Here is a 23282-nt window from a genome sequence, read left to right on the forward strand (position 1 = left end):
TAACGTTAGCCACTAAATTGCTGTCAGGAACGACCTGTGACCGATCTGTGCTGTCAGAGACTTGCTCCTCGTACAGCAGGTAGGTAGCTAGCAACTACCTGCCTGTTATTTATTAGGCACATCGTAAAAGAATTAAATAGTCCCGGTATAACGGTAGCAACTCGCATACCTCCTCAGTGCCACCCCACTCAGAATGTTCACCACGCTGATTCTCATGTCAGGTCTCCTAGTTGAGTTGCCTTTTGCAGCATTGCTCTGCTGTCACGTGGGATGGGATGACAGGACAGGGATACCTAGACTGACCCTCAGACTGGGGACCCTGTGCTGTCTCTTAGCTCAGAGGTACGCTTGAGGGTAGCCAGGTCTGAGTCGCCAGCGTGACCCTAACTCCTGTCCAAGCACTGTTATAATTCTCCTCCCCCTCCTCCATCCCAGGGGTAAGCCGGGACCGTAGTCACAAACCCCACAACTAAACAGACAGGGGAAAAAACAAAACTCTAACTCATGGAAATCAAACACAAGGAGCGACAATACGTGCACAAGGGAAAATAACCTAAAAGGGAAGACGTAAACAGATAACTGGGAAACTTCCACACTGCACAATAAGCACACCACAAATCACCAAAATTGGATCACACAATAAGACCGGAATTGCTGCACAAGCTGGAGCTATTATCGGCACCGAGTAGCAGGATCCAGAATCTTATATAGGAAGGAGACTACTGTGATTGGTAATTGCCAATCTGAGCACCTAGCAGAGTTCCCCAGGTCAGCAGGAATTAACTCCTGCAGGACTGAGGAAGAGTGCACATGAACCAGTCAACGCTCAGCTCTGGCTGAACAACTAGAAAACAGACTCTGCAGTGTGAACAGAGTCCGCTGCCACCGTGACATCTAATGAGCCTGAAACCGAACATTACATGACATCTGCACTGCTGCTTTTGCATGTAACGTCCATTTGGCCTCAGGGGGTCGTGGTCCATCTCTGCAGTAATTTATCCCTGCTCTGTCCTGCATAGATTAGATTCCCTGACTTATCCTGTGCTTGCAGGGTCTATATTAGGCAACTCCTTCCACCACGTCTTGCCCAAATATGGTTCCTAGTCAGTTTGCCTGCTAGAACCCTTTTCATGCACTTGTTTATTTTGATCCTCCCGTTACCGACCTGGCTAGTATACCCGTCTTGTCTGACCTTTCCGTTCCTGACCTCAGCTTTGTACTTAGATCCTGTGCTGCCTGCCCTGACCTTGGACAATTTGACTACATCTCAGTCTCGCCCTCCTATACCTCACTTCCGCACCTCTGACCCTGTGGTCAGCTGTCCTGCATACTGACCTGGAGGAGTGTTACCTCGTGTCTGCAAGCAGCCAAGCCAATCCTCACCATCATAGGCCATAGGAAAGACCCGGTAGACACTTAGTTACGCCCCTCCTGGCTAAGCCCAACCTGTGGCTCAGTGGGTCCACACCCACTAGATTGACACTTGAAAAACCCCTTTAAGGTCAGGGTTCTGTGTACTCACACAAGATCTTCCACACCTTAGTTTTATGGACCTCATTTTGTGCACATGGGCTCAGTCATTCTGGAAAATGAATGGTCTTTCCCCAAACAGATCCTAGAGTCAGAAACATAACATTATCTATATTTTTTTTGCTGTTACAGTGTTGTTATTATTTTTATCTTTTTCATTTTTTATTTTTTTTTTAATTTTATAATTTGTATTGAAAATATAAAATAGAAATTCTGAAATTTTCACACTGGTCTCCAGGGCTTTTGTAGACTCTAATTTTCTTTTGTTTCAGGAAACAACACATGTACATAGCCATAATGGTTGGACTCCAACTCTTTTTTTATTGAAGTGTCTAATAAGGAAAAGGTCTTTGTGAAGCGAGGGGAAGCAGGGTCAGGAATGACATTGCCTTTTGTAATTGTTATATCCTCTGTTAACAGCTGCGTATAGAGGTGTTACCTATCATTTTAATCTGCCTCTGATGATAAGATAACTCTTTTTAAACTCTTCCTGAAAATTCAGGAAATATGAGTCTGAAAAGACCTAAGGGCCAGTATGAGAATTGCAAGATTATTAATTTTATTTTTTTTTAATAAATATTTCAATATTACAAAAAAGACATTGCAAAAAATGTAAAATAATATATGCAACATAAAAATTTGATTTAAACGATAGGTAATTTTCTGACGATAGCTTCCTTTTAATGAAAACAAAATAACATAACCCTCGAAAAACAATGTGAATTGAGCCACAACCTAGAACCTAATTTCGATATATGACAAGTAAAAGAGCTGGTATATTCTGTAGTATTAAACCCGTAGGCAAACCTCTCTTATGAACTTTCTGTATGTTGCTATAATATTTTATTGTGTTTCAAGCAAAGTTTTTTTCATTATTTGTTTCCAGGTTTCTACCACAAAGTTATAGGTCATTGGTCAGTCCATGAGAAATGTCTGTATCTGTATGTTATTGTGCCTGAAATGCATAATTACATTATTACTTCCCCTATTCATACATTTACAGTAGACCTTGGCTGTGGGATATGAATACTGAGTGTGCTATATATTGTTGATTATTCATTGTTGGTGACATTGGAGGTGTTCATTAGTTAGCGCATATTATTAATAATGGGTACAGTACATCTTAAGGACATGTTTGTGTGATAGCTATGTGCTATGGAAGTATGTACACATTATACAGTTCTAAATGCTCTCAGTGTTTATCCATTCCATTGTGGTAGGCACAAGTGAGATAAACTGGAAGTAGAAAGAGACTGCACTCTATCCGCTGTGAAGGATTTCTTTATTTCAACACGTGCAGGGTGGAGGGCTGGAGACGCACTGTGAGCTGGCTCCTCAGAAATGGACTACGGCCGTTTCGCCCATTTCTGGGGGGGGCGAAACGGCCGTAGTCCATTTCTGAGGAGCCAGCTCACAGTGCGTCTCCAGCCCTCCACCCTGCACGTGTTGAAATAAAGAAATCCTTCACAGCGGATAGAGTGCAGTCTCTTTCTACTTCCACTTTACTTCCATGGATTTTGTCCTATGACGAGCACCCCGCTTTTGGATTATCGAATCTCCCAGGCTCTCCACCCGGATACAGGCACAAGCGGTACCGCAGGCACTGCAGGTAATTTGCGGTGGTGCAGGACTTAGTATTCTTCTTCATTATACAAGTGAGATAAACGTCATTGTAACCCATGTTAATGGGGTTATCCAGAAGTTTTGTTTTTGTTCCCTAAGTGCTTATTGGCAGGTAGCTGTCAACTACCCAGCTCTTCTGCCATGTATCAATCCCACCTGGCTTAGAGCGGCCAAAAAAATGCTCCTGGTGGTGATTCTCCTATTTCATGTCATGTTAACAGAGAAGATCCTTCTCTTCCTCTTTGCTCTGTCAGTGTGGTGCCATTGCAAATGTCACTCTGCTTTCTTCTCCATTATGCTCTGCTATCCAGTTATACATCAGCACAGCAGCTTTGCCTGTTGGCGTGTAGTATTATAATTGTGCCGCCCCAGTGCCAGCAGTCGGCGCTGCTCGGGTCCAGGCCTTCTGGGGTGGTGGCTCGAGGGTCTCTGGACCCGGGGGTCTCGCGGACACGCCGGGTGGACGTAAAAAGGGGGACGTAGATGTACGGGCTAGACCGTAGTAAGTTCGTGACGCCACCCACGGTGTGTGGTGAAGTGGGACACCACCGCTGCTGCAGTAGGGCACCCGGGGGAGATGTTGTGGCAGCTAGTTGTTAACCCCTCTGTGGGTAGGGATGGTGGCCCCGGGACCCGGTGTCTCTGTGCAGGGTATAGCGACCGCAGGGAGTGTTTGTGTACTCACAGTTAATAAACCACACAAGTCTCTGGTAAACCAAGGTGCTGGTGGCTGGTGCCACGGCCGGTTACATTCGGGTCCCCCACCCGGCTGGTGGTCTCTATCCTTTTCTCTGCACTGTTTTGTGTAAGGTTGACTTCCTAGCATGAAACCCAAAAGATAAAATAAACTGTGGGAAAAAGGCGCAAAATAGGGTCTTATCCGGTATAACAGATGGAAAAGTGAATGTGCAATAGAAGCACTCACCTGATGGGGTTGTGTCAGTCACAACTCCTTTAGTAGCATGAAGCAAACGTGGAAGGCAGCAGTCCCGCAACAGCAGAGTAGTTTCGGATGATAGGAGAAAAGCAGGTTAAATACCGCGCCAAACCACAGGAATCAGGATGAAAAAGTAATTCTCTTTTCTTTATTTTCACAGGTCTACGCGTTTCAAGGACATATCCGTCCTCTTCCTCAGGACAAATGCAGAGAACACTTGAAACGCGTAGACCTGTGAAAATAAAGAAAAGAGAATTACTTTTTCATCCTGATTCCTGTGGTTTGGTGCGGTATTTAACCTGCTTTTCTCCTATCATCCGAAACTAGCATGAAACCCAGGAGTCCGCTCCCGGCTGGATGTGGCCTAAGGAGCCGTGCCCGCAGACGCTGGCCCGTGGGATCTATGGGCCCTGGCGGTGACCTCTTATCCCTATCGGTGGGCTGTTGTCTTCTATGAGGGACTTTGGGTGGGACAGAACCTCTAGTCCTAGCCTCAATCGGTGAATTAACCAGTCCGCTTGTTTCCGGCTCTGGCTTCAGGGTCCGAGTACCCCCCTTTGTGCTACGGTTTCTGGGTCGGTTCCCTGTGTCGGTACCGGCAGGCTACAACCCTGTCTCGGTCCACCTCGGTTCTGCCGAGCCGTCTTCTCGCCTCCTGCTGACGGAGACCACCGTCTGCCTCCTAGCCAGTGGCACCAGGGCTTCTACCCTGGTACCGTTCAATTTGAACTTTCCTGCTGGATCACACACGGAGAACGGGAACTTTCTGCTCACCTGTCCCTGGCGTCGCTGTCCGTGGTGCTGATCTTCGGTCTCCGGTCCTGCCGCCTCCCCGCTGCTGCTGCTTCCAGCTGCAGTGAAGTGAATATTCAATGAGCATAATGAGCGGCGGTCGGAAGCAAGTGACAGCAGCAGCAGAGACAGGAGGGCTGGAGAAAGTGAGTACAGGTTTTTTTTTTATTTTCTCAAACACGTGTGTTTTCTCCGGCGCGTGTCACACGGAACACCTCCGTGTGGTCCGTTTGCATTCCGTGTGACACCCGTGATGCCAGAGAAAAACGGACATGTTGCCGTGAGAAACACATGGACACACATATGTACGGAACGAACACTCGTTCCGTGCGTAAATACATACGTGTGTCCAACTCCATTTGAAAACATAGGTCTACGTGTGTTCGTGTCTCTGGTATGTGAGGAAACGCACCAGACATGTACCGGAGGCACGTACGTGTGAAAGAGGCCTTAGATAAGGTTTGGTTTGTTACCTGGGCTTGACCTGAACCCCAATTGAAGTCACTAATTGAGCAGTTTGGGTCTCCCCCACATACAGCCAGCCATAAGCAGATCACTTCCTGGGTAGGGAGGGCGAGGTTTTTCCTTATTTTTTTCGGGGTGCCCACTGCATCCGATCACGCTGTTGGAAGCCGTTCAAACACTGTAATTGGCTCTCACTGGGCTGAACACCGAGCGTACCCGAGCACAGCGATGCTCATACGAGTGGTCAGCATACGTAAAGCACCCGAACTTTGAACTCGAACAGTGATTTTTTATAAATTTCCATGTTCAGTACGAGCCCCGAACTTTACTTTTCAGGTTCGCTCATTTCTACTAGTAATGACATATTTGTAACCTGAACCTTAAAGTGCAACATTAACATTTATTTTCATTTTTATTTCATAAATCAATAGTACACATGAAAATAAGCGACTTTATAATATATCTTATCAGAGAAATCTGCTTCTTTCTCTACTAGAATTGATCAGTCATTATCAATATTCTCAATTCAGAGCTAAAATCTGTATTACTGAAAGCAGATGGCAGGTGGTGCTGATGAGATTCTATGTAGATAGAGGTGGGGATGGAGTTCTGCCTCTAGCTCCTCCCTCTAGCTCCTCCCTCTGCCTCTAGCTCCTCCCTCTGCCTCTAGCTCCTCCCTTTTTCTGTCGTCATAGACCTTGCTCAGTAACAGCCGCCATCTCCTATCTCAGTAATGGGGAAAGTCTTCACTGAATACAGATTTTATCTCAGAATTGAGAATTTTCAGGCAGAGATAAAAGCAGATTTGTCTGATAAGATATATTACAAAGTTGCTTATTTTCATGTGTACTATTGATTCATTAAATAAAAGTTAAATCAATGGTTATGCTTTAAGCATAGACTTATCTCTCTGAATACAATCCCTGTCACCGCACTCATTGACCGTAATTTAGCATATCCAACAGTCAGTTCTGTAAACCATATTTACGTATTGATGACGATCCCCTTTAACATGTTTTGTCTACCCAATGAATACTAGATCTTTCCCACCAGTACATGAGTTCAGTCTGAATACGTTTTATTCTTTTATAGGTTAATTAATATAAACACTTAAAATGAGTTTTTATGTTTCTGAGACAAAGCGTAAATGTCTTTGGATGCAGTACATGAAAAAGCTGAACTTTTGAACTGTTACTCAAGGGTTCTGTGACCACGTACAGTTTTATTATTGCATTTCCATTTCCGCAGTGCTTGCCAATCTTGTGGTTTTCCAAACCCTTCAACAGAATACTGGTTGAATAGACTCTCCTGTCCAAGAACCGAGGATGTTTTTTTTATGAAGGTCACTTCATTTTGCTGTCCCATATCTATTTAGTATATGAAGGACCACTTCAATTAAACAACAGTCCTCCCTACCCCATACCACTATAGGACCAAGGATTGGGGTTAGGTGAAGTTCATGCGAGTCAAAGCACTTGTCTCATCCCTTCTCCCATGCAGACAAGGGGACACCTCCTAATCGGGGCGGAATACCCAACTACAGTTGACGGTTTGATGGTTTCATACAGTAATATATCATGGATGTGATGAGTTTAGAAATCGGTTTCCAACCTCAGATTTGATTCAGCTAATTGAATTAGCCTCCACCCCATCTATTTAGTATTAGGCACCCTTCACACATCCGTGATTCCAGTATGTATCATGATTGTTTTCATGCGTACCGGAGACACGGACATACGCAGACCCATTAAAATCAATGGGTTCTGCACACACATCCGTGTTTTTTCTCCGACGTGTGACCGTGTGGTGAACACCTGTCTTCGGTGCTGCTTTCACTGCTTTCATTATGCTCATGAATATTCACTGCACCACGGACCTGGAAGAGCAGTGCCGGTGACAGCAGCGCCGGTTACAGGTGAGCAAAAAGTTCCTGATCTCTGTGTGCTATCATCGATAACACATGAAGGCCACACGTGTGCCAAAATCACGGCATACGGATGGCCATACGCACTGTCAACACTGACCTTGAAAAAAGTGCGTTTTTATCATGGACATATGACGGGGTCTTTAGGTAACATGTATTTATTTAACCTCCTTACCCAGTTTTTATTACCTCCTTTGGGTGACTCTCTGTCATGGTGGTTCCTTTCTACTCTTAGCACAGCCACTACTCTTCGGACAATCACAGAGGTAATCTCCATGGTGAAACCTAGTGCAGTTCACAGTTCAAGATGTCCCCACTTCTTATCTGGTAGCCATTTGTAAGTAACATGGTTCTTGCTCATGATGTAGACTCTCTGTAACCGATACTGAAAGAACTAAATGGAACCTCAATTGTACCTTCTGTCTGTCACTCACTCATTCTCTAAGTCCAGCCTTTCTTTTTTTTTGTGGACAATACATAGTCTCCTATATACAGTATGAGCCCACAGAGTCCCTTATATACAGTATGGGCCCAAACACAGCCCCCTATAGTCAAGATGAGCCCCACATAACCCCCATAGACATTATGAATTCACACATATCCCCTATAAAGAGCATTGCACCTATAAACAACATGAGCCCACACAAAGTCCCTATATACAGTATGAGCCCACACATAGTCCCCTATAAACATCATGAGCCCCACATAGCTCCCTATGTCAGTATTAGCCACCACATAGACTCCCTATAAACATCATGAGCCCTCAAAATAGCCCCTTTAGACAGCATTAACCCCCAAATAGCTCCCTGTGGACACTATTATCCCCTATAGACAGTATGCAACCTTACATAGCCTGCTATACAGTATACCAGTATGTGTAAAAAAAAAAAGTATTGAAAATAAAAACACATACTCAAATTGCTCCCGTTCTGATCGGCATAATCTTGCTGGGTCAGATCCAGTCATTAAAATGGCCACTAGCATATCAGTGGGCTGACGTGATGCCAACACGTGGTGCACGGCAATGAAGTCACTGTCATGCGCTTTGTGCTGACATCGGCAGCTGTCCTATTAGCCCTTGGTTATTTTAATGGCTGAGCAACAGTTACTGATGGGCCCTCTCTACATCCAGCTCGGTGGCCCACCAAGGACTGTGGCTCACCAGAGCATCATCAAGTGTCCCGGGGGGCCAAACCAATGCTGCTACCATCAAACGTGGTGACAGCATCATACTGTGTGGATGCTTTTCTTCAGAAGGGACAGGGAAGCTGGTCAAAGTTGATAGATGGAGCTAAATACAGGGCAATCCTGGAGGAAAACCTGTTAGAGGCTGCAAAAGATTTGAAACTGGGGCATCGGTTTACCTTCTAACAGAACAACCCTAAATATACTACCGGATCTACAAAATAATGGTTTAGATCAAAGCATATTCATGAGTGCAAATGGCCCAGTCACATTTTAGACCTTAGTCCCATTAAGAATCTGTGGCAAGACTTGAAAATTGCTGTTCACAGTCACCTAATCTCACTGAGCTAGAGCTATTTTGCAAACAATAGGCAAAAATATCAGCCTCTAGATGTGCAAACCTGATAGACTCAGACCTCAAAAGTGTTACAGCATTAATCGCAGCAAAAGATGGTCCTACAAATACAAAATATTGACTCAGGGACGCTGAATACAAATGCACATCACAATTTTCAATGCAAAAACGGATCCAGTGCAAATACGTTTTCATTTCAATGCATTTGCAATGGACTCGCGTCAACATGCGTTCACATGCGTTTGCGTGCGTTATAGTGAGGATCCAGCGAGTTGCAGTTTTTTAACATTTTTCAAAAACGCTACTTGTAGCGTTTTTGAGCTGCGTCCAAATACTGCAAATTGCTGGATCCTGACAATACTGCACGCAAACGCATGTGAAGGCTGGCATGCTGATAGACAGGATCCTGCTTGCTCTACTGAGCATACCCAGAAACCAGCCTCGGGTGATCAGTCCCCCTCTCCCCCTCCCTCTGTCTCTCTCCCCCTCCCACCCTCCCCCTCCCTCCTCTCCCCCCCTCCCTCTCTCCCCGTCCCTCTCTCCCCCTCCCTCTCTCCCCCTCCCTCTCCCTCTCCTCTCTCCCCCGCCTGAGAGCTGTGGACACTCGTAACCAAGGTAAATAACGGGTAAACAAGCAAAGCGCTTCTCTTAGTTACCCGATGTTTATGTTGGTTACGTGTGCAGGGAGCAGGCAGCCCGGCTCCTAGCAGCTGCGGATGCTTGTAACCAAGGTAAATATCGGGTATCCAAGCAAGTTACCCAATGTTTACCTTGGTTACGAGCCTCCGCAGCTGCCAGAAGCCGGCTCCCAGTCTATCACGTTCAGTTCCACTGACTCCCGATCACATGACTCCAATGCCCGCCCATAAACTTACAGTGACAGGATCCTGAAAAATAACACATGCAGGATCCGCTTTTACAGCAAAAAAAGTTCATGACGCATGTTAAAAAAACGTAGTGTGAAAGCAGCCTAACTCGAAAAAATATGGAAAAGATAACATTGTATGGATACATTTTCATGACACTGTATGTATTATGCTTGCTTATGTAGCACCAACATATTCCATAGCGCTTTACAAACATCATCATCACCATCGCCACAATTTCAATTCCCTATCAAGTAAATCTTTAGTTCCCTCTCACAGGCACTGACATACTACCTTACTGCTTCTGCAGCTTTCCATTCCTTTCCCTTCCTTCGTATCTAGTAAATTGATGTTCTTTGATGGGTCAGGAAGTCTCTGAACATTTTAACCTGTTTCATCATTTGCATTTTGTTGCCATAAATTGTGCCAAATTCTTCAAAATTGCCGTATATGAATGGATGAATTTTATATAAAAAGCAATGATTATCTTTTTTGTCTTTTACAATTAATGCATTCCCATATGTAAAAAAACAAACAAAAAAAACAACAAACAGATGAAGCCAATTAAAGTTAATAATAAAAAATAGATAATGAATAAGGGACAAAAATAAAAGTCCCAAATAGTAATTTTACTACTAAAAAAGATGCAATGACAAAAAAGGTTCAAATGATGAACCTGAACCTCAATATGCCTACTGGAAAAGTCATGTGCCATGCTGCTTGCAGGTGAGTAAAATGCAACTTTCTCCTAATACAGTAAATTGCAACGTTTCATATGTTCTTATTTATGCAAGAAAAGGTCCTAAAGTAGATACATTGTAATAAGTTGAAATACGCAATTTATTTGCATATGAGAATAAATAGTTTTCTTTTCTGTTAGCAGGTTTCCTCATCGGAACTGTGGCTTGGACCTATGAGACTTACACAGGATCCTATACAGGTATGCGTTATTACACTTCTTTCTATATGATATACGCACTAAAACATGCCTTACGCATGCTTACACCTTCTTAGGTGTTAGAGTGGAAATCAATTCATAGGACCAGTTCCTGCGGCCAGGTCAGTATTAAATGGCTTCCTGGGAAGACCCCTTAGAAGCACCTACCTCCCGGCATTCATGACTAGAGCTGGGTGAACCTGCAGATGTTCGAGTTCGGCAGGTCCGGTCAGAGTTACAAAAATAGGCCAGTTCGGAACTGGACTTTGCCTCGAACTTGAGCCTGGACACCCAGTCCCATGTAAGTCTATGGGATCCCGAACTTAAGTGCTCTAAAATGTCAAGGGGGCTGCAAAAAGAAGCAGAACAGAACAATTATAATTACTGAGTTTCCTCACGGCTGTCACACTGTTTCCTGGTCCACTCATTAAATAGTATGAATATTCACTGCTCCCCACCCTTTGTGATAGCATCTATGATTGGTTGCAGTCAGACTGCACCCTCACCCTCTGTGCCAGCGTCTGTAATTGGTTGCCCAAACACTAGCTGTATGGGTCCCACACTGGAGAACTCTTGGCAAAATATCTGTAAACAGTTTATTACATCTTCCACCTTCACGACAGACATAGCCCCATTTGTACACCTGTCCCGAGGTTCTCTCTCTATGGACGTCCATCTAGTCGCTGGATTCTTCTAAACCTGTCCGAAGGTGAGATGTAAGCTCTGGACCCATGGAGGATTTATCCGGGTTTCCCGACGGACCTAAGTTGCAATGTCAAGTCTTCACTCCTGGAATCCCACTGCAGAACTGACTCTCAGCTCACTGTGTATCCGGGAAGTGACTCCCTGCTCAACACTACCGGACATGACCTGTTTCTGTTACTAACCAAATCTATCTACATAACATTCCTGTGCTTTATATTACTTCCTATAAATATGACATCCTAACTAGAGATGAGCGAACCGGTCGCGGTTCGGCTCGAGGTCGGTTCGCCGAACGGAGCTCCCGTTCGAGTTCCGTTCGTCGAACGTTCGAACTCGAACTGCATAGGAAACAATGGCAGGCAATCACAAACACATAAAAACACCTAGAAAACACCCTCAAAGGTGTCCAAAAGGTGATAAACAACTCACAACACAACACAAACACATGGGAAAGTGACAAGGACATATACTCATGCGAAAACAAAAGAGCTGGACAAGGAAAAAGAGGAGGAGACACAGATATATGAGTATATGCAAGGAAACATCGATGCCATTACTGTGCAACTTGAGCCCTGCTCATTTTAGGCTTCCAATCTGGACAAATTGCCTGAGCTCGACACGTACGCCTTGGGGATCTTGTCGTGTCCTGCAGCCAGCGTTCTCTCAGAACCTGTCTTCAGTGCTGCTGGGGGTCTGCTGGCAGATAAGCACACGTGTCTGTCCACTGACAATGTGGACATGGCTCTCAGAGGACTTTTCTTCCCCTGGCTCAGCCAGGGGAGGTGAAAGGCACGCGTATTTTTGAGAGTGCTTCATGCAAAGCATCTTTTTCATCTTGAAAATTGGGTCAACTGATGCCAGTCAAGTGGGGTGTGTGTGTGGCCCAATTAGTGGAAACAAGGGAGACTGTGGTTGGAGTCCCCTCGCTTTTGAAAAAAGAACCAAGATGAACAAGTCATGGCTCTCAGAGGACTTTTCTTCCCCTGGGTCAGCCAGGGGACGGGAAAGGCACGCGTATTTTTGAGAGTGCTTCATGCAAAGCATCTTTTTCATCTTGAAAATTGGGTCAACTGATGCCATTCAAGTGGGGTGTGTGTGGCCCAATTAGTGGCAATGAGGGAGACTGTGGTTGGAGTCCCCTCGCTGTGTTTCTAAAAGAACCAAGATGAACAAGTCATGACTCTCAGAGGACTTTTCTTCCCCTGGGTCAGCCAGGGGACGGGAAAGGCACGCGTATTTTTGAGAGTGCTTCATGCAAAGCATCTTTTTCTTTTTCAAAAGGGGGTCAACTGATGCCAGTCAAGTGGGGTGTGTGTGGCCCAGTTAGTGGAAACGAGGGAGACTGTGGTTGGAGTCCCCTCGCTGTGTTTTACATGCTTTTAGAAGGGCATGACATGGCTTGGAGGTTGACTTTCAGCATCTGCAAACTGTTGGCTACCAAAATGCTGCCTTTCCAACCTTTTTAACTGAGGATTTTCGAGACCTTATGCCCATCGCAGTGCCCCAAGAGCCGATGCCCAGGCGCCACAAAGGCGTGCACGCGCTACACCAGTATGTCGCACTAAACATCACTGATTCCTTGAGTAAGCATGGACAGGGGCGTTACATGTCGCTGACTGGGCAATGGGTTACTGTGGGGAGAGATGGAGAAGGGTCTGCTGTACAAGTCTTGCCGTCCCCACGAGTTGTGTCAATCCTTCTTCTGTATGTAGAAGTTAATACACTGCTTCTGCCTCTTCAACCTCATGTGGGTCCTCCACCTTGGCCCAAACCCTGTGTGGTCAGGCCACCCTTCCTTGTAACTGCGCACAAGGAATACCACACACCTCCTTACTATGCTGGCAGCAGAGCTCAATGCCATCAGGCGGTCAAAGGTTTACTTTGAAATGTATGGGAAATGTGAGTCACACCGCTGAGAAGTTGTGGACGGTTAGCTCTGGAGACCGAGTTTCATCAATGGTTGTCTCCACTCAACCAGCAGCCAGGGAAGGCCGGGTGCGACAATGATGCAAACATGGGTGCGGCCCTTCGCAGTGACAATGTGACACACGTGCCTTGTGTGGCTCACGTGTTGAACCTGGTTGTCCAGCAATTTTTAAAGCACTATCCTGGCCCATATGGCCTTCTGCAGAGAGCACGGTGTAACGCCTTCCTTGATCCACACACTCAGATGGGCTGTAAATGATAGGCTAGAGGGAAGCCACTCACCAAGCAGGAACCCTGAAACCCTATAACCCCTATACAGGGATTAGGAATTACACAGGGCCCAAGTTGATCAATACCTGTGGAAGGCTGCAGTTCCAGAGAATAGTAGTCAGGCAGGGTCAAAACATTAATTGAGGAACAGGAACAGAATGGGACGGCCAGGACTTAATCAGAAAACAAGCAGAGGTGAAATGCGGATCGGCCAACAAGGTACATAAACAGCAAGCAGGAAAAGTAGTCAGGTAACAAGCACACAAAATCATAAAACTGAACTGGGGGTAAAAGTAACCAGAGGTTCATAGCTATGTCTGGCAGTGGTCTGCAGACAGGATGGGCATAAAAAAGGGTGTGGTGTCTTCCCATTGGTTGTAGCTGAATGATGGTACTTCATCTGTGAGATACCCACCAGCTACATTCAGCCAGAGATTCTGCATCTGTCAAGGTAATGCAGCCCAGTGGGTGAGCATAACCTGCGTCCACCTGCGCCGCTGGCATCGACTCCTCTCCCATCATCAGCACTATTCATGAAAGGAACACGTTGTCACCTGGCGACCGGAGTACAAATTGACGGAGCGGACTCCGTTGGTGACTTAACAGCCGTGTGCGGCAATGATGCAAACCTGGCTGCGGGCCATCGTCAGGGCAATGTGACACACGTGCCTTGTATGGCTCACGTGTTGAACCTAATTCTCCAGCAATTTTTAAAACACCATCCCGGCCTACATGGCCTTGTGCAGCGGGCACGCTCGCTATGTGCTCACTTCCATCGTGCGCACACAGCAGCTCAACAACTTTCGTCGCTGCAGAAGTCTTTAGGTCTGGTGGTTAAACGCCTGAAATGCGATGTGCCGACACGCAGGAATTTGAATCTGCACATGTTGCAGCGTTTGTGGCAGCACCGCCGAACCCTGCTGCAATACGTTATGACATATAGCCTGGCCTAACTTGATCCAGAGGTGGTGCAGATCACACTGCTGGAGTGGTGTCAGATCAAGGACCTATGCACCCTTCTACACAGTTTACAAATGTCGACGAAGATGTTTAGCACTGGCGATGCCGTTCTCAGCGTGACAATTCTGGTCATCACATGATGGAGCACACTGTAATTATTATTCGGAGTCAGGTGTTGGGACAAGAGGAAGGGGAGGAAGTACAGGAGGAGTCATATGCGGAAGGGATAACAAGATCTACGAGGTCCAGATGGTCAGCGGCACCTAGGCGGCAGTCATGGTGAGGGAGAGGGATTAACAAGGGCACATTGTATCATCAAAAAGTGTTGAGGAAGGTGCAGGAGCCCATGAAGAAATGGAGGACGAACTGGCGATGGGCATGGAAGACTCAGCAGATGAGTGAGAGCTTGCTCACATTTCGGTTGTGCGAGGTTGTGGGGAGAGGGCAGAGGAAGGAGGCACGATTCTCACCTCTCTGCCACCAACACACCAAGGACTTGGTCCTCCTGGATGCACAAGACACATGAGCGCCTTCTTGCTGCACTACCTACAACATGACCCTCGGATTGTACGAATTCAAAGTAATCCTGACTACTGGGTTGCCACACTGTTAGATCCCCGGTACAAGACAAAATTTGGCAAAATAATTCCTGCCATAGAAATGGACGCACGTATACAGGAGTATCTGCAGAAGGTGGTACGCAATCTTAGATCTGCTTTTCCACTAAACACCAGTGCTGCACAGAGTGAATCTCAACGCTTTGTCATGGATAGGAGGAAATGGTCTTTTACTTGTCCACATCTGAGGGACCGAGGGCTGGCTGCTGGGCTGAGATGGCATTGAGTACGGTGTCCCTGCAGAGTTGCACTTTTGTTCATATACCAAAATGAGTTGAAAAAGGACAGATGCTGGTGGAAAGGGGAACAGGTGTGTTGGAAAGGGGAAAAAAGTTTTTGTCCGTGGATTTGGTGGTTAAGCAACAGTAACATTTCCTGAAGAAACACCATCTGTTACAGTGGGACTGGCAGATTTGGATAAGGTGGTATATACTATGTTACCGCTATATACCGAAAATTATTAAGAAAAGAAAGAGAAAGGTATATATCCCCATCAGCAGTCAGTGTCCACCGTGCTCCCAGATGGAAAAGGAGAGGTTGGCAACTGGAAGGTTTGGTGGAGGATACAGAGCTGTGTGGCTATGAAACTAATAGCAGCCTGAACCGAGTTAGACGCCATTCGGATCTGGAGACTGGGAGCCCTGTTAGCATCACAGGGTCCACATGCCCACCCAGCCCAGGAACTCCCTGTTAACATCACAGGGGCCATTCAGTACGCTGACCGTGTGCGTAGGGGCCACACCTGTGGACAGCAGGTGCATCAGCAGCAGCAGGCCTGTTAATGCCACTGGGCTGCACAAGCAGGACTGGTAGGACAGGAGCTGGTCTTAACCGTTCTGCGTTACCAACTGTGGTGGTGGCCTGCATCGACACCCTATCCCTGCCTACCTCTGGCCTAAAGCCGCAATGGGTTCAACACATGGAGGTGTGCTCTTTCGGAGCATAATAGAAGACTGCGCACCTCCTTGTTGGCTCCAGCCCCTTTTATAACCTGGGTCCGCCCCAAACCAGGGTGAACCACAATGCACCTCCTGGAGACAAAAGCAGAGTGACACGTCATGAGTGGCATAACTAGCGCCCTATTTGGAACCGCAACTTCAATGATGACCTCATGGCTGCCATGACCCAAACACCTCACCAGTCATCGTCTGACCATCAATAATGCGGTGACAAGTCATAGGGGCGGGCCTCTGCAAGCCATTTGGGAGTGGCCTGGCCACATCGTCAGGACACCTAATGCCCTGTGGTCTATATGGGACCCCCACATCAGGGGCAGGGCCAAAGAGTTCATTACCGGACATAGTCTCTGATGCAGTAAGTGCCTGAGCATGCTCAGTAGCATGAAATACAGTGTCTGAAAAAAGACTATCAGCTTTATGGTGTCTAGGCACAACACAGGACCTAGACCCGGCACGGAGTGCAAGTACCTGTGCAAAGAGGCTTTTCGCACTAAGTGTGGGAGCATGCGCTGTATCCCGAAATGAAGACTTAGCCTCAGCAATGGCACAGTCAGGCTGAGCATACTCACTAGGCGAAACACTGTAGTTAGGCTGCGGCTGGGGTAAATCGGCACACGCATGCGCACTAGCTGCCTCTCCACACTTAGACGTGGAGGAGAAAGCAGCCAGCTGGACAACCCAAGGCACAGCCCTAAATGGCAGCTGACGCCTGGGTGCAAATGAAACCGCAGCAGGCTTCAGGTTACAGGTTTTGTAACAACAAATACCATCCAAAAGAACAGGTGTACTTCTTCCCATGGATAATCTGATATGATCCTTTTTTTCACGGACACAACCATCGCTAACAAATGTAGATGAGGCCAAAACAGCAGCTGCTTCAATGGATCTGAAGTGCTCCATAAAGTGGCCTCTCCTCCACCCCAATTTCAAGATCCCATATACTCCATTCCTCTGTGGTGTCAATCCAATCGCACTTGCTTCCTAACAGCTCTCAAGTTTCCACCAGCCCTGCTGAGTATGGGGTAACAGAGATGGTTGAGTTTGCATATCTGTTCAGTCGCACTATAGCCTGGGAATCAGAGGTCTGCTCCAAAGCTGCAATGAGTACAGACAAGGAAGTTATTATTATTTTTATTATTATTGATTTATAGAGCACCATTGATTCCATGGTGCTGTACATGAGAAGGGGGTTACATACAGAATACATATACAAGTAACTATAGACAGACTGGTACAGAGGGAAGAGGGCCCTGCCCTTGCGGGATTACATTCTAAAGGATTTTTGGGAGGAGACAGTAGGAGTGGTGTAGGTTGAGCGTCAAGTACGTATGGTGGTGGTGTCATTGAAGGTTATAGTCATTTCTGAACAGATGAGTTTTCAGATTCAGTTTGAAGCTTGCGGGTGTAGCAGATAATCTGACGTGTTGAGGTAGCGAGTTCCATGAGACTGGGGAAATGATCGCAGATGGCCAGAAGCTTTGTGAGTGGGATCCAGGCCCCGATGAAGAAGGTGCTAAGCCTAATCTACACCCTCATTTCCAAAAAGTAAATCCTCCTGGTGGAGACAATGGGGAACATGATGAGGAGCACAGATACCTGATTGGAATGACAACTTTACTATTCGGTCAGGGCAGGAAGAGGTTGTCTCGGAGGACTCAGGACGAGGGAAATGAAAACACACAGGGTTTTTGATGAGGTTGGAGACCACACTTACTGTCAAACCAAAGTCAGCCAGTCGATGAGGTCAGCAGAGGAGGTGGAGGAGGATGCTACTGACGACGAGGTTACGTTGCGTCTTCCTGGCCAGAGACAAAGTACTGAAGCACGTCAACAACTGAATCCTGGACCACAACTTTGACTCTGAGCAGAAGTCGTGTTGGCTATGCAGGTCACATGGGCTGTAAGCCTTGCCTAGCCTGTGAATTTTTGGACATCGCAAAGGATCACCCAAGTCATGGAATCTGTAAGATTTGTCAACAATCTGTAAGTAGAAGGCAAAAACTCACACCTTTGAGTAGTTCCTCCATGAAGTGTCACATGGATATGAATTGATAGCCTGAAGGTGTATTGCTCAGCTTTAGCCACTGTCAATGCAACATGCTTATTTGCCATTGCATGCATTGTTGCAGACTACACACAAGGGGCTGCTGTTTTTTTTTTGATCTGCCTTTGTTTGGTCACTATAGCAATATCAAATTGCTCTTCGGATGTGGACTTGGAGATGCTGTCTATGAACAGAAGGAAAAGCTAAAGGTGTATGTTACAGCAAGGAGCCACCGCGGAAACACTTTGTTCAATTGTGAGGGGAGTCATGTTGTACTTTGATGATGAGCCCCGTAATGCCAGTGAGCAGCATCCTGTGCCACAGACCAACATTCTTACAGTGCTGTCTATACTGTTTACCGTGAGAGGAGCGTAAAGTCTGTATTTCTGGAAACTGGACATCAGAGTACCCGGGTACGGTAGGCTGTGCCCAGACAATAATGCGGGCACGCAACACTTTGTTTTATTAGCAAAACACATATCTGTTCTGGGTAGGCCGACTATATAGACAATAAAACTTGCTGCCTCTGCACTGTCAAATTGTTACGTACAGTTTAAATCATAGAGGGACAGCAACACATGTTTGCATTCACTGTTGCTTTTCAAGATTTCCATGACTGTGTTGCAGAGCTGTGGGGTTTGCATTCACACTGTTATCATCTGCATTATCTGTGAGGCTTCAGATAACAAGGGTATTCAGGGGGGGTAATGTGTTTTGACTATGTTTAGGTAGATAACTTGGAAGCTCTTGTGATGCGCCACTGTTAAGTCGTGTTCAAACACACACACACACACACGCACGCACAAACACACAATTACTGCTACACAGAGGGATTAGCAGGTAGTAGGCAACAGAATAGATTGTTCAATTATTTAAATTGTATGCATGGTTCTTATTGTTTGTTTTGGTAAAGTTAAACAATCATTTATCAACCCAACTGCCTAGAGTCCTTTTCCTGTTGCCTGGTTTTGCTGCATACTGGGTAGCCCACCCTGTACACGACTTAAAATGAAGCATAAGTCGCAATGTGAATTTCACTGTGCTACAGTGCGGCCTAGCGTGCCTGTGCAACCACCGCCTGCCCCATCAAGTGCATCTGCGTGCTCTTCATCCTCTGTGACTGTGGGGACAGCAGTCACACATGGTTTTTCACGCTGAACTTCCACTCCTTTACCCGCAACAGGGAGTGTGATTGGCAGGTTATCACTTGTTTTGGAAGTGGAAACAGAAGGTATTGTTGAGCTGTCAGACATCGAGAGAACCATCATTGGATGCAGGCTACATTATATCCACGCCTGCACCTTCGTCACAGATTGGCTGGACTACCTGCAGTTAATAATTGCATTCCAGAAATGGAAAGGAGTGTAGAATGCACATGTGTTGTACCTTGCTTGGCAGCAAAGGAACACTAACTTAGTATTCCAGACAATTTTAGGATGGCAGAAAAAGAGTCAGCTCTTTGGGCAAACAGGGGCCGTGTTCTGTGGGTACCAGGACAGTAAAAGAATCCTCACTTTCTATCCCTCCTAATGATCAAATGCAGCAAGGAATTCCCTGAGTTTGCTATAAAATTAGCATAGCTAAATGTGCATGAGGGTAGAATGCAGAGGTGCTTGAGATTGCTTGGCACAAGTGGCACAATAAAGGAGTCCAACAGCCAGTTCTATGATGCCACTAAATGGCAGTATTTTTTGCTATCATTATAGCTTATTAAAAACAGAGCAGGAGGGTGTCCTGCACAGGTGCTAGAAATAGCTTGGCACCAGTGGGGCACTAATGGAATACAACATCCAGTTCTATGATGCCACTAAATGGCAGTATTTTTTGCTATCAATATAGCTTATTAAAAACAGAGCAGGAGGGTGTCCTGCACAGGTGCTGCACATAGATTTGCACCAGTGGGGCACTAATGGAGTACAACAGCCACTTCTTGTATGCCACTAAGTTTACTCAATTTTTGGTATTATAATGTCTTAGTAAGTAACAATGAGTTTGAGTGTGCAATGCAGGCAGAGGTGCTGCAAATATCTTTGCACTTGTGGGACCATACAGAAGTCCAACAGCCATGTTTAGGATGCCACTAGGTTCACTGAGTGTTTGCTAGTATAATGGCTTAGTAACAATGAGTTTGAGTGTGCAATGCAGGCAGACGTGCTGCAAATATCTTTGCACTAGTGGGACTATACAGAAGTCCAATAGCCACGTTTAGGATGCCACTAGGTTCACTGAGTGTTTGCTAGTATAATGGCTTAGTAACAATGAGTTGGAGTGTGCAATGCAGGCAGACGTGCTGCAAATATCTGTGCACTACTGGGACTATACAGAAGTCCAATAGCCACGTTTAGGATGCCACTAAGTTCACTCAGTGTTTGCTAGTATAATGGCTTAGTAACAATGAGTTGGAGTGTGCAAAGGGCAGGAGGGTACAGTGGCAGGGTTGTGGGTCTCTGGGTACAGGAAAGGAAGCCTGCCTTTCTATCCCTCCTAATGGGGAAATGCAGCGAGGAAATCCCTGACCTTAGCTACACAGACGCTGTCATCTTGTGTAGCTGTTAAACTCTGTTTTCAGGACCTGTCACCTATGGCTCTGACCCTGCCGGTACGAGCCCTTAAAAGGACTGATAGAAAGTGCTCTCCCTAAGCTGTCCAGCGCTGTGTATGGAGCGCATACAGCAGTATCGGCGATAGGACTCAGGACGGAGCTGCGCCAGTGATGTCTGACACCAAGGACGCAGAAGAGATAATGGCGTCCGGACGGGCAGATACTCGTTTTTATAATGCAGGGACATGTGACATGGACATCCTATCACACATGCCGTTGCTTCTCTGGCTAAAAGTCCACTTAGCTGTGTGTGTGTCTGGGATTGGCTGACATGCTGGCCCGCCCCACTACACGCGCGCGCTTAGGGAAGGAAGACAAGGGAAAAAAAAATGGCGATCGCCATTATCCATACAGCAGTGATCTGAATGCGCTGTTCCCGCACACTATACACTGAAATTTCATAATAGTGTGAGTCACAGAGTGACTTACACTATTACAGCGGAAAGCCAGCTAGGAATTAGCTGGGTTTTTTGCTGCTAGAACCGTTTTCGAACGAATCTAGAACTATCGAGCTTTTGCAAAAAAGCTCGAGTTCTAGTTCGATCTAGAGCAGCCCCCAAAATCACTCGAGCCGCGAACTGGAGAACCACGAACCTAGAACCGCGCTCAACTCTAATCCTAACCCTTTACCTCACACTACATCCTACTTAACATCCTCCACTCCGCTATATTTCACATGGTTAACACATTTACAGTACATAATACATTACATGTTACATTGTAGGGGGCTCCACGACCCCTACAAAAAGAACAACTGGGGATGTAGTTAGGCAAGATGTAGTTCGTAAGAATCCTGATTGACGTCCACAGATTACTGATGTTATTTCTTAACTGAGCCCTGCGATTTACACCATCTCTGCTAAATATATTCAGATAAAGATCAAATATACATACTGCACCTATATAGCGGAGAGAGTCTTGTAAATAAGTACTGCAAAAATAAAAATTACAAATAAAATAATGTGGTTGAATGTTAAATAGTTGCATCAGCAAAAGCTATGGATCGTAAATAGTTTACAATACAACAGCACAGGGAATCTCATTAAAGTTATCAGTCAGGAGAAAGAAATCTCCAAGGCATTAGATACACCATGGAATACTGAGAAGACCATCATCAAGAAGTTGCTTAAATTTGGCACAATGGTGACATTACCTAGAACAGGACGTCCCTCAAAAATTGATAAAAAGACCAGAAGAAAATTAAGCTAGGAGGCAACATTAAAGGGAACCGGTCACCACTTTTTCAGCCTATAAGCTGCGGCCACCACCAGTGGGCTCTTATATACAGCATTCTAACATACTGTATATAAGAGCTCAGGCTGCTGTGTAGAACATAAAAATCACTTTATAATACTCACCTAATAGTCGTGCTGTGGTGGAGTTGGGTCAGATGAGCATCTCCGTTGTCCGGTGCCGACGCTGCCTCTTTCGGCCATCTTTGTCTTTCTTCTTCTGTAGCCAGAGTGCATGACGCATCTACCTCATTCACACTTAGCGGCATTGAGGTCCTGCGCAGGCGCACTTTGATCTTCCCTGAGCAGGGTAGATCAAAGTATTGTAGTGCGCCTACGTGGGCTCGGCGAGTGTGTATTACGTAGGATGCGTCATACACAAAGGCTTCAGAAGGAGGATGAAGATGGCCGAAAGAGGCGGCACCGGCACCGGACAACAGAGACGCTAATATGGCCCAACTCCACCACAGCGCGACAGTTAGGTAAATATTATAAAGTGTTTTATATGTTCTACACAGCGGCCTGGGCTCTTATATACAGCATGTTAGAATGCTGTATATAAGAGCCCGGTGGTGGTGGCCGCAGCTTATAGGCCGAAAAAGTGGTGACAGGTTCCCTTTAAAGGAGCTGCAGGAAATTCTAGCAAGCACTGCTTGTATACTTCATGTGGCAAGAATCTCCCTTATTTTTTGTATGTCTGACCTGTGGGATAGGGTGGCTAGATGGAAGCCTTTGTTTACAAAATAAAACATCCAGGCCCAGCTATGTTTTCAAAAAACCAACATCAAGTCTGCCAAAAGCTTGTGGGAAAACATATAGATTGATGAGATTAATGTTGACCTTGACTATAATTCAAGAAGGTATGTTTTGTGCAAAGCCACCACTGCACATCACCAAAAGAACGCCATACCCAAAATGAAGCATGGTGGAGGCAACATTATGCTTTGTGGCTATATTCGCCAGCTGAAACTGGGGCTTTAGTCAAGTTAGAGTAAATTATGAACAGTTCCCAATATCAGTCAATTTTGCATTATAACTTTCAGGCCTTTGCTGAAAAGCTAAAGATGGTGCGGAATTTCACCTCTCAGCATGATAATAACACTAAGCATATCTTCAAATAAACAAAAGAAGAAGGTCAAAAATTTGCACTGGCCCAGCCAGAGCCAGACCTGATTCCAATTGAAAACCTGTTGGTTGACCTGAAGAGGGCACTAAACACACGAAATGCCCTCACAGTCCTATGGATTTGGGGCCCTCCTGCAGGAAAGAGTTAGCAAAGATTATCAAATCTAGATTTGCCATGCTGATAAATTTCTACCCAAACGGACTGAAGGGTGCTTCAGCAAAGTATTA

The 23282-nt window shown here is 45.9% G+C and overlaps 1 protein-coding gene across 8 annotated transcripts in view; it reads left to right on the plus strand.

Annotated features, from left to right (window-relative positions):
- Nucleotides 1-23282, plus strand: part of PDE8B (phosphodiesterase 8B) — a 336550-nt gene that overhangs the window by 213814 nt on the left and 99454 nt on the right. For 4 of the 8 annotated variants that reach the window (XM_075325611.1, XM_075325577.1, XM_075325594.1 and 1 more), the window contains one exon: nt 10561-10617. In XM_075325611.1, coding sequence (XP_075181726.1) covers nt 10591-10617 — 27 coding nt within the window. In that variant the 5' untranslated portion in view covers nt 10561-10590. Of the gene's footprint in view, nt 1-10557; nt 10618-23282 lie in introns of all 8 variants that reach the window. The other 4 variants (XM_075325559.1, XM_075325568.1, XM_075325587.1 and 1 more) reach the window with 1 other exon arrangement.

Source organism: Anomaloglossus baeobatrachus, chromosome 1 (genome assembly GCF_048569485.1).
Source record: "Anomaloglossus baeobatrachus isolate aAnoBae1 chromosome 1, aAnoBae1.hap1, whole genome shotgun sequence".
In the NCBI taxonomy this organism is placed as follows: Eukaryota; Metazoa; Chordata; class Amphibia; order Anura; family Aromobatidae; genus Anomaloglossus; species Anomaloglossus baeobatrachus.